We start from the raw sequence: 12,608 nt of genomic DNA on the forward strand, positions 1-12,608 counted from the left end.
GTTGATTTAGTGCTGTACTGATAAATTAATGAGGTTAAAAACCCTTAATCTTGGATCTATTGATGTATTTACCTATTATAAGTTATGAAATATTTCCCTTGAAGGAAGTTTTTGTTTAAAAACAACTGAAAAGGGTCTTTTATGCAACCTACTTTGGGAAACAACTCTAGATGAAATGATAGTAAGTAACAAAAAACCCCAAATTATAACATGATTAAAAAAAAATCTACCCTGGTCTTCCCATGCCAAATTGCTAAAGTATGCCTCTGAGTGACAGCTCTCAAGTTTGTTGATATATATATATATATATATATATATATATATGTATATACACATACATATATCAACATTTTATATATATATATATATATATATATATATGAAGCTCTATATTTGCATTTGAATAACTCCAACCAGAACTAGTTTGAGGGAGAAAGAGCCTTTATGGGAAGGACACAGAAGAGAGGAAGACTTCCAGGAACTATAAATATATATGTAAACATATATATACACATATATACATATATATAATAAACATATATATACATATATATATAACTTTCCTCATCTTTTTGGATTTATTTTTATTTTCCTTAAATAGTTGTACCAAGTAGTTTCAGTTCAACATGTTAGTTTGTGAGTACAAATGCATCTTGATCAACATCACCCCTTTCATCTTTAGCCTGATTTCAGGACTTACATTTTTACAGTAAATGTAAGTGTCAAAGACACTTCTATACTATGCACAGAAATGCAAATGCATACCCAACACACACACACAACACGTACACCCCAAGCACACCACACACATAGACCAACATACAAACGACACAAACCACACTCATACATGCACACAACAAACACCAACACCCCTCATACATTATACACATACAAGTCCCACATGGAGCATACACACACCATATGCACACCATACCCACAAATGCTGCACACACTGCACCATTGGTTTCTTGCATCCCTCTGCAGAGGATTTTGTTCCATGTCAGCAGCTTCAGTTACTTCCTGTCAGATGGAGGGGATGCCTCTGCCTTTATTCCAGCAGAAAAAAAAATCACAGGGAAGACAGATATCTCTTGGGCCTAGTTTGGTGCATTCAACTTGAAGTAGTAGAAGAAAAACAATTATTCTTTTATTTCATTTTTGTGAACACAATGGATAGCTGCCCAGCACGAACAGTGTTTTTGAGCAAGTATTAAATCTTATTCATATCTGGTGTCTCCAGAACTTTCTGTGATTGTCAGCACATAGCACATGTTTAAATAGGCCAGCCATCATATAGTAGCCTTAAAGAGAGGTTAAATATTATATTATGTGTATTTCTATTTATCTTATTGTCCATTTTACAAAACAAGAATACACCATATGTCTTATGATTTCTATAGGAGACTTTAGCTGGAACTTAGTTCTGTAATTTTCTTTTTGTTGGTACTGGGGTTTTGAATTCAGGATCTTGTGTTTACTAGGTAGATGCTGTGTCACTTGAGCCACACCTCTAGCCCTTTTTGCTTTAGATAAAGTCTTGATTTTTTTTTTGTTCAGGCTGGCCTGGCCTGTGATCTTTCTCTTTACACTTCCCAAATATGTGGGGAAACATGCCCATGTTCTTGAAAAATTTTACTTGGGCTGGCCTCAAGCTATGATCCTCTAGACCTCTACTTCCTAAGTATTTAGGATTATAGGCATGAATTGCATTGCATGGCCCTCAAATTTAGTTCTTTTAAGAAATAATAATGAAGAGGTTTGGCAATTATATGCAGCATTAGTCTTTACCTTAAAGATCTTAGCACAAGTTTGAGAAAATAGAATATGGACATACTCATGTTTTTTGGTGCTAGGTCAAAGATTGTAATAGTCAGATCACATATTTGTTTGAGGTCTGTCTTAGAGAATATTGGGGGTCAGTTTTATATCTGTGTTAGTCTGCAGTAAGCAAGCACATACATCTAACCCTGAGCCTTTTGCTCATTTCTGTATTTCCAGTAAACAAATGTCTGGGATATAGTAAGTGTTGAATAATATTTGTTAAATAAATGACTACCCTCTTTGGCATGGGAACTAAGCTATATGTCAAATTTATTAGTCATCTTTAATAGTCACCAAAGAGTTTTGACCCATCCAGCGTGCGTACTACATGTGAATCACCATCTTCAATGCTTTTTTTTTTTTTTTTGGTTTGTCGTGGGGCTTGAACTCTGGGCCTGGGTGCTGTCCCTCAGCTCTTGAGCTTAAGGTGAGTGCTCTACCAATTGAGCCACAGCACCACTTCCAGTTTTTTGATGGTTAATTGGAGATAAGAGTTTCAGGGACTTTCTGGCTGGCTTTGAACCATGATCCTCAGATCTCAGCCTCCTTAGTAGCTAGGATTAAAGGTGTGAGCCACCCACCCCCCAACTCCCAGCTTCTATGCCTACTTTTTGTATTGTCTCTACCTACTCAGTTACAGAGTGCTCGAGATGGGTTGAACTAAAGCTCTCTCTTGAATTGTTGAGTTGTACCCTCTCTTCACTGAACTGATGTCTTTTGCCACATAATCTTGCAGTATCCTGCACTGTGGGTGTGCATGCAGCCCCAACTTCAGGCCTGGGTTTGGCCAAGTGACTTATATTAGCCAATGAGATATCACCAGTCAATGCTGATAAAAGGCACTGTTGAATACCCCATGTTTGTGGGATTTAGAATTAGCTGAAAGCTATAACAATAGATTAGTAAACAAATGATTGCAGAATGGTGAGAGATTGAATGTGTTGGGCCAATCCATGACATTCATCTGGTGGAACAATGAACATTCAGCCCAACAAGCCAAGCAGACATCATCAGCTTAGAAACACAGTGTCCTGCTGGGCACCGGTGGCTCACGTCTGTAATCCCAGCTACTCAGGAGGCTGAGATCTTAGGATCATGGTTCAAAGCCAACCTGGACAAGAAAGTCCGTGAGACTCTTATCTCCAATTAAACCAGAAGTGGCCCTATGGCTCAAGTGGTAGAGCACTGGCCTTGAGCTGAAGAGTGCAGGGACAGCTCCCAGGGCCAGAGTTTAAGCCCCACAACTGACAAAAAATCATACAATGTCTTAAGTTATCCTGAACATTTTCCAAATTTGAAATCTCCAGTTCCTTTTCTTATTTATTTTTTCTTGTTACATAAGCAATGAATGCCCATTATGCAAAACTCAGAAAAACCAGAACAACATAATATTTAAAACATGCCCCTTGTCCCACTCAGTACAAACAACGAATATCACCTCATTGGCACATACCTTTTATATTTATTATATGTATGAATACATGATCCTATAAATTAGTGGATACTGAGCATAACATCTATAGTTAAATATAGTCTATTAGAGTGAATGATTACCGTTTGTCACTAATAGTTCATTTGTTCTATTAATTCCTTTTGTCCTGGGTTACTTTGATTAATCCTCATTATCAGCCTTGTAGGTTCAACTAGCCTAAGAATTTTGACAATCAGGCACTGATATTTCATGCCTATAATCCTAATTACCAGAAGGTGAGATTTGAGGATTGTCGCTCAAAACCTGTTTGGGTAAGAAAGTCTGTGCTACTCTTATTTCTAATTTACTAGCAAAAACCAGAAGTGTAGGTGTGACTCAGGGAGTTTAGTGCCAGCCTTGAGTGTAAAAGCTAAGGAAGAGTTCCCAAGCTTTGAGTCCAAGACCTAGTACCAGTGAAAGCACACGCACTTGCAAGCGGGTGCACACGCGCGCATGCACACACACACACACACACACTCATGCATGCACCAAAAATATACAGCATGGAGAGAAATAGAAAAGAAATAGAAAACGATAATAGAAGAGATATAGAATGGGTTGGGCAGGGGGGAAGGGCAGGGTTAGTAGGATGTCATCTGAGGTCCAGAGAGCTGTAGGTGAAGTGAAAGGAGGAATTAATCTAAGGATAACAGACAAGTTGGGCTGGCGGGTGTGAGCAGCTAGACATTTGTACAAAACTTTACTGGCTCTTCTTGTTTTGTTGTGGGCAAGCTGTAAGGCTTGATACTCAGAGCTAGAAAGAAAGTCCACAGTAAAGACAAGTGATCCTAGCTGTTTTATTTGTTTATTTTATTTTCCCCCCTCCGGTACTGGGATTTGAATTTATGGCTTTGTGTTTGTTAGGTAGTGCTCTACTACTTAAACCACACCATATGCCCAATCCCATTTTGAAGTTGGCCCCAGTCCATAAATCTCCTACTTATGCCTCTCAAGTATCGGGGATGACACAGTCAAGCCACCACACCCACCTTGGTCATCAAAATGGAACTTTGTTAATTATTTCTAAGGCTGATGACAAACCATATCCTTGTAATCTCTGCCTCCAAAGCAGTGGGGAACCAGAAGCATTTGCCAATGTACCCTAACTCAGCTCCTAGCTATAAACATAGATTCACTTACCAGGGTATCAAGTAAGGCAGAGGTGAGATCATGACCACAGGTTAAGTTCTAGGCAATTTTAAAGGAATAACCCATAGAAACTACAGACTGTTTTTGTGGACAAAAGATAGAGAGATGGTTATTTGGGAAAAAATTAGGCGTTAGATGATTATTTTTGTGGCAGGCTGTTTAAAATTCTCTTTAAGGAACTGTTATTTTTTTGGAGGGGGAGCTGGTAGTGGGTTAGAATTCAGAGTCCAGGCATCGTCCCTTTGGCTTTTTCACTCAAGTACTCTACCACTTGAGCCACATCTTCATTTATAGCTTTTGGCTGGTTAATTGGAGAGATAAGAGTCTCGTGGACTTTTGTGTCTGAGCTGGCTTTGAACCATGATCCTCAGATCTCAGGCTCTTGAGTGGCTTGGATTACAAGTGTGAGCCATTGGTGCCAGCTAGCACTGTCCTTTTTAATTTATAGAATTGTGCTGATAGAAACAAGAGGAATAATTCAACCTACCAGTGTGAGCCTTTGGCCACTGGGCATGCTAATGAAACAGCATCACAATGACTTAAGGAAGTCCTTAGACAATAATCATGAAACTCTTCAGAAGTTGAGGGAAAAGATGTCAGAAAGGCAAACAAGATTCCCTATATTCTCTGAAATTTATCAATCCTTTGATCCTTACCAAAAAAGTACACCATCAAGGCCTGAAATAACCCCTGGCTAGTTCTTCTTGCTTGGAAGTAGACCAGCATGCACTGTTTAAGTTATTTTTGTTTATGAGCTATGTTTCATTCTTTCCTTATTAATCTCAGTCAGTTTAATTAAGATTATTTATGGGATTAAATTAATCACTTAAGAATTGTTCCATTTCAATATTTGAAAAACAAAAGAAGGAATGGTAACAAAAAGTGACCCATTCAACATTGCCTCTGATGTGTATTTGAATGACTGCTAATCATATCTGTGCTTCTAGCTTCAGATTCAAAGTCTAGCTGTCTACCAGACTTCTTCATGGAGATATGCAAATCCACTGTCTGTCAGAATGTAATCTCTTCCTTTCCCCAACCCCTTACTTTTGCTTTCTTTAATGCCCTTGATCCTTCTTCCTCACACTGCATGTGTAGCATCTGTTTCATTAGCAAGATCTATTGATTCTGCCTTCAATGATTACCTGAATCTAGCTACTTTTTCTCTGCTTGCATCACCGTTCCAAACCTCCATCTTTTGCCTACCATTACTGTCATTGCAGTAGCTCCTAGCTACCATCCTCTTTCCTTCTTGACTTCTAAGCTCCTATTCTGTACATAACATCTTTTAAAAACTCTGTCAAAATACATTATGACCACAGTTAAATAATGCACATTTGTGTGACACTGGCTTTGTGTCAATTACAATTCCAAGAGTATCCCTTATCTAAGATGTTTAGGACCAGAAGTGCTTCAGATTTTGGATTTTTTTTATATTTCCATGTACATAATGAGATGTCTTGGGAGTGAGACTGAAATTGACATGAAATGTACTTATTTTTCTATAAGTAATATACACCATTGCACACAGACTGAGGAAATTATATGCAACATTTTAGTGCACCTGTGCTTTGATTTTAACCCATTGCATGATGTCCAGTGTAGTTTTCTACTTGTGATGGGTTAGCTCTCCAAAAGTTTTGAATTCAGGGGCATTTCAGATTGAGGACTTTTGAAGGAAGGATCTACAGCCTACCTTGAGTGATTTAGCCTTCCTAAAGATGCAGACATGATAGGCTATTGCTATTTGCACTTTACAGATGAAGGAAACAGAAGCACAGAGAAGGCAGACACACTTGTGCCAGTCACATAGCTCATGACCGTGCAGAGTCAGAGAATAAGGAGGCCTTCTTCATCCATGGCATAGGAACAGGTCTGAAGAAATGCCCTTTTTGCATCTTCTGACCTGAAGGATTTGTTTTTCCTCTTTGGGGTGCTGGTAGTAGGACTTTAACTCAGGTTTCAAGACTGGCACTCTATCATTTCAGCCACAACTCCACCTCCAGCATTTTGGTAATTAACTGGAGATATGAGCCCTACAGGCTTTCCTGCCCAGGCTGGCTTAGAACTGTGATCCTCAGTTCTTAGTCTCTGGAGTAGCTGGAATTACAGGATGAAGCCACTATCCAAGGCATATTTTGCATCTCTCACTTTTTCTTCACTGATTGGATTTTTTTTTCCTCAGGCAATCCCTTCCAAAAGATACCTTTTCATCTAGTCAGTATTCTCCTTCCTGGAGCTGTCACTCCCCTGTCCTATCCTTTCTCTATTTTCCTTAATTTCTCTGCCTTCCTAGGATGCAAACTCCAAGAGCACTTGATGATACTTTTCTATTAGAAAAGCACCCAGTAACAATATTTGTTGAATGAACGAATGAATGCTGTTAATTCCTGTAATTAAAAACAAAAGAACTGAATTCTTAAAAAGTAACAGATTACTCTGATAGCTTTAGAGACAAATTTGTGTTTCAGAGGAAATCAATCAGTTCTTCTTGACACGTGAATTCTAGGCAATTAGATTTCTAAGTCTAAATAACTGTGCCTATGATTAAGATACTTACCTGCTATTTATTTGTCTATAGAGCTTCCAAACTGATACACATATTTTAATGTACAATTTGATGAGTTTTGATAACTGCTGACATGTATGTAACAAATTCCCCCATAAAGATATAGGACAGCTGGGCACCAGTGGCTCATGTCCATAAATCTACCTACTAAGGAGGCTGAGATCTGAGGATTGCAGTTCAAAGCTATCTTGGACAGGAAAGTCCATGAGACTCTTATCTCCAATTAAGCGCATGCGCTCTCGCGCGCACATCACACACACACACACACACACACACACACACACACACACACACACACACACACATGCCAGAAGTGGGGCTATGGTTCAAGTGGTAGAGCATTGGCCTTGAGCAAAAAAGCTCAGGGTCAGTGCCCAGGGCCTGCACGTGTGCGCACGCACACATGCACACGCACACACACTCACAAAATGTAGGACATATAGTCAAGAATATTGGTATATGCCTATAATCCCAGCACTAAGGAAGTGGGGCCGGAAAAATACTGAGTTCCAAGCCAGTCTGGCTATATTATAAGACTTTCAAGACTTTGTCTACATGTGTGTGTGGGTGTGCACATGCACACCCACACACTCACACACACTCAGATGCACACGTTCACAATGCACATACATGCACCCACACTTTTGTAAGTTGTATGCATCCATTGCCCTACAAAGTTTCCTTGCAAATTCTCACAAATTACAACCCTCCATAGACAACTACTGCTCTGATTCTGGTCACCAAAGTCTAATTTGAAGACTTCTAAATGAATTACACAAGTATGTGAATATGTTTATTCCCAGTTTTGGTGTTTTTTATTTTTGCTCTGCATATCTTTTAGATTAATTACTATACTTGTTAAAACAGTAGTTCATTCTTTGTAGTGCTAAGTAGTATTCCATTGTATAAACATACTGCACTGCTCATAGATTGTCCTGTTAATGAACATTTGTAGTCTTTTTTCAGAATTCAGGGTCTCACATTTGCTAGCTCTACCTCTGAACCAGGCCTCCAGATCTTTTTATTCTTTTAGTGTTTTATACTCATTGTTCTTACTTCCTATCCAGGCATATGTCCAAACTGTGAGGTATCTACTTAATCTTTCCATGAAGCTGGTCTAAATTGTGATGTACCCAGTTCTGGCTTCCCATCTTAGCTGGGATGCTGGGACATGCCACTCTGACAGCTTCTTCAGTTGAGATGGAGCAAGCCTCTGGGCCTTTTCTACCTTAGCTGTCTTGGAACCATAATCTTCCCAATCTCAATCTCTCAGGTCAGCTGCAGATGAGCTACTGCACTTAGATGTCAGTTGAGAAGGGGGTCTCATGAATTTTTCTGCTCAAATTGGCCTCAAACCATGACTCTGATCAAACCATGATCTCTGCCTTCCAAGTACCATGGATTACAGATATGAGCCAGTAGTACCCAATTTTCACTCATCCAGTTTTAGCATCTTATTGTGCAAAACCTTGTCTTGGGTCCTGTGGAAGATACCAATAATTGAGTGATAATTAGCTGAGAGGAAATGTTTATAAGCTACAAAATTTTTTTTATTTTGGGTCCGGTCGTGGGGCCTGAACTCTGGGTCTGAGCGCTGTCCCTCAGCTCTTCAGCTCAAGGCTAGCGCTCTACCACTTGAGCCACAGCGCCACTTCTGCCTGTTTTCGTTTTGCTTATGTGGTGCTGAGGAATCGAACCCAGGGCCTCATGCATGCAAGGCAAGCGCTCTACCACTGAGCCACCTTCCCGGCCCTATAAGCTACAAAATTTATTTTCCTTGATTATTGAAATTGGGAATAGTAGTTGATTGGAAGTAAGAAATACCAGGAAGAAATCTCCATTGTTTTAGACCCCCAAATTTTTTTAAAAAAATCTAAATTTAGGCTAGGAAAAAGTAAGGAGGTTATCATAAACCAGAGTGATTTATATCCCAAATTGAATTATTAGCATACTATGAGATGATACATGTCAAATTATTTCCAATTTTAAATATTTTACTGAATTATTATTATTACTATTCATGTGTTTGAGATAAAGTCTTGTTTTGTAGCCTTAAGTGGCCTCAAATTTAGGTTCCTCTGCTCCTGAGTGCTAGAATTATCAGCATGCATCGCTTTTCCTGAGCCATTTGTTTTTTAATGATATGTACATAAGAGTTCTCTGTCTTTCAAGGTCTCAGAAAATACAATAGAAGCATTGTTCTTGATTTGACCCAGAAAAATGTTTATATCTGTTCCACATCCTTTGACTTTGTTTTCAACTTACAGTCTTTATTCTTTCATATCTGTTTATTTGACTCTGTCAACAAAGTACCTGCATTTTGCTAGAACCTGAGGCTAGAGAGATAAAAGTCCCAAATCAATGCCTTTGAAACATGTATCATGTAGAAACTTAAATAAATGTAATAAAATGTGGTTGATTCTTTGATCGAGGTCACCTGTGAGACACACAGACCATGCATTGAATTAAGACTCGGGAGAGGGGAACTATTGGGGAAATGTTCTTAGAGGCGAAGATTAGAAGTGGAGATGGACAGTGAGAGGAAGAATAAGCGGTTAACATATACTTTACAGTGCTGCACCTATAAAATGTGGCACCCTTGGCAATCTCCAAACTTTCCGTAGCAAATCATTGTGCCAGGGAGTTGGGAATTGAGGCAAAGCCTTCAAGTAGTGGCAGAGAACATAAATTATCTCATTTAATCTCAACCTGATGAGAAAGGCAGGTAAGTTTGGCTTACCTTCTCACGTTAAGTCATGTGGCCAAAGGCACACAACTGAAAAGTCATGGAGTAGAAGCAATCTGACCTCAGCAACCACCTGTGCTCTTCCCTGGGGAAGGTCACTTGGCATTTCCTTGCCAAATTTTCTCTGAGCCACATCCCCAGGTTAGAAGAGTGGTCCCGGACTAGGAAGAATTCTACTGTCTGACTTCTGCTATCTGCAAAACTGACTCAGACTAGGAAGTACTGTGTTATCTGATCCCAGGTTTGACAATGGGATACCAATTATATTCTGTTAGGTGGATGCCTACCAGACTGGGTGAAATGAACAATGTCCCCTGGTGGTATTTTACCCCCATCCGTACGCCCAAGAAATGAATTACTAAGGGCCAACCTGAAAACTACTTTTCTGTGTACCTGTTAAAGGACATTGTGAAATTCCTGTCAACAGGAAAGGAAGGAGAGTGTGATGGTGGCAAAGGGCAGGAGCTGTCACAGAGCGAGGGGCCACGTGACATGATTAAGTCTCCATGTTCTTGGGTCACACAGACAAAAGCCACTGTTGTCTTGATCCATGTCTTACTGTCTATTTCCTTCTTAACTAAGCTGAGAAATGTTTGCAGTGAAATAAAACACAAAAGATGTCGTTAAGAAACTAAAAATAAAAAAGACATAAACAATTTGACTTCCTTGACATGTTTAGCTGAACTCAAAAATGTTGAGGAGACTGTTCCTGGATGCCTGCTTTGAAACAAACCAGGAAAAGAATATCTGAGAAAAAATGGAAAGGATATTTAGCATACTGAGCAATAAAGGTTTCTTTGGGCTCAGAGTTGGGAAGGGGACAAAAATGCACACGATCATTTTGGAGAATATACAGAATCAATCAGAAATAGAATAGGGTTTTCAAAGAATCTATGTTAGGGAAGTAAAACGTTAAATCATAGCCTTTGTATTTACAGGGGAAAAAAAGAGTAGATAAATCAAATAATTCAAACATAAAGAGGAACTTCATTCAAGTAGGAAGAAAAAAACATTCTACAGGCTTCAAAATCAAAAGGGAACAAAAGAAAAGACATTAGAGCTGTGTGCTGGTGACTTGTGTCTGTAATCTTAGCTATTCAGGAGGCTGAGATCTGAAGATCACAGTTCAAAGCAAGTTTGGGCGGAAAAATCCATGAGACTCTTATCTCCAATTAACTAGCAAAAAGCCAGAATTGGAGGCGTGGCTCAGATGATAGAAAAAGCTGAGCAAGAGTGAGGCCCTGAGTTCAAGTTCCATTTCTTGTGCAGAAAATAAAAAAAGAAGAAAAAAGAGAACGAAGAAAAACCATCAGACATCAGTAAGATTTTGTGTGAGTGCAAGGTTGGTTGTGTGCAAGCAAAGACCTTTGCATTGCTAGGAAACTGGTAATGGAGCACGGTCACCCAGTTCTTTGCAGTTTCATTTAGTTGATGTTTGTTCTTGGCTTGTCCCTTGCACGCTGGGCCTGTAGGAAGCCAGCCAGCTGTATCCCAGAGTTCTGGAGGGTGGGCCAAGGTTAGATATCAGAGTTCATCCTTCAATTTATTATTCTGATTCATAGGGAAGAACAAAGATGGTGAGGGCATGTGTTAGATTTGGCTATGAGAGATGAATGAAAAACATTAAGTTGACTCCAACAAGTTGAGTCAATTTGGAAACTCCCAGTCTCCTAGGATAAAATATATAATCTTATTTAGAAATTCCTGGCATGATCACAGATGGAAGACTGATTCTTTTCACAAAACCCACTAATTAAAAAGTACATAATCCAGAGTTGATCAAATAGTAACATCCAACAAATTCTTATTTCATGAACTTTCCAAAAGATGAAAAATATCCACACGAGACAATCAGTTCCCATTATTTTTTTCACCGGATGCTGGAAAAATAATGGCTATAACTCCGATCATGGTGACAGCTCACTGTGAGGGTGCTCTCTATTGGTTCCAGCTGAGTTGGTTAGTCATGAGGTTAGGTTACGTGAGAAGCAGATTCAAGGAGATTTGGAGGATCCATTCTGAATTGCAAGAATCCTCATAATTCATCATGTTTTTTTTTTCCTTTCCAGGCTCATGCCAAAATCTGGCATCTCTACAACACTTTCTACCGACCCACTCAGAGAGGGCAGGTGTCCATTGCTCTCAGTTCCCACTGGATCAGTCCACAAAGAATGACAGATCATAACCTCCAAGAATGCCAAAAATCTCTTGACTTTGTACTAGGCTGGTTTGCCAAACCCATATTCATTGATGGTGACTATCCTGAGAGCATGAAGCATAACCTTTCCTCTCTTCTGCCCAGTTTTACTGAATCAGAGAAAAAGTTCATCAAAGGGACAGCTGACTTTTTTGCTCTTTCCTTTGGACCGACCTTGAGTTTTCAACTTTTGGAACCTCACATGAAATTTCATCAGTCAGAATCTCCCAGCCTGAGGCAACTCTTGTCTTGGATTGACCTTGAATATAATCATCCTGCCATATTTATTGTGGAAAATGGCTGGTTTGTCTCAGGGAACACCAGAAGAGATGATGCCAAATACATGTATTACCTCAAAAAGTTTGTAATGGAAACCTTAAAAGGTAGGCTTTCATTCCCGGTCAAAAATCCACAACCTTTCAGATTCCCTGCTGCACACTGTGAGTTTGTGGACCTTAATCTTAATCATTTTGGTAATAGAAAGGATTCATTTATGTAGTACTTTTCTCATTTGGAGACTTGAAGTGTTAAATTAATTTTTAAAATTCATAAATAAGAAACCGAGTTAATGTTTGAAGTGATTTGACTTACAGAGTTACTGATCTGGATTTGCTCTTAAGTGTAATATAAATCTCAAGATAACTAGCTTTCTGTC

At 39.1% G+C, this 12,608-nt stretch overlaps 1 protein-coding gene across 1 annotated transcript in view; it reads left to right on the plus strand.

The window, feature by feature from the left end:
• The window catches only part of Kl (klotho), a 37,874-nt gene that overhangs the window by 14,245 nt on the left and 11,021 nt on the right, over positions 1 to 12,608 (plus strand). The window contains exon 4 of the mRNA XM_013027269.1: positions 11,826 to 12,336. Coding sequence (XP_012882723.1) covers positions 11,826 to 12,336 — 511 coding nt within the window. The remainder of the gene's footprint in view (positions 1 to 11,825; positions 12,337 to 12,608) is intronic.

This window comes from Dipodomys ordii, unplaced genomic scaffold, assembly GCF_000151885.1.
Source record: "Dipodomys ordii isolate 6190 unplaced genomic scaffold, Dord_2.0 Scaffold102, whole genome shotgun sequence".
NCBI lineage: Eukaryota > Metazoa > Chordata > Mammalia > Rodentia > Heteromyidae > Dipodomys > Dipodomys ordii.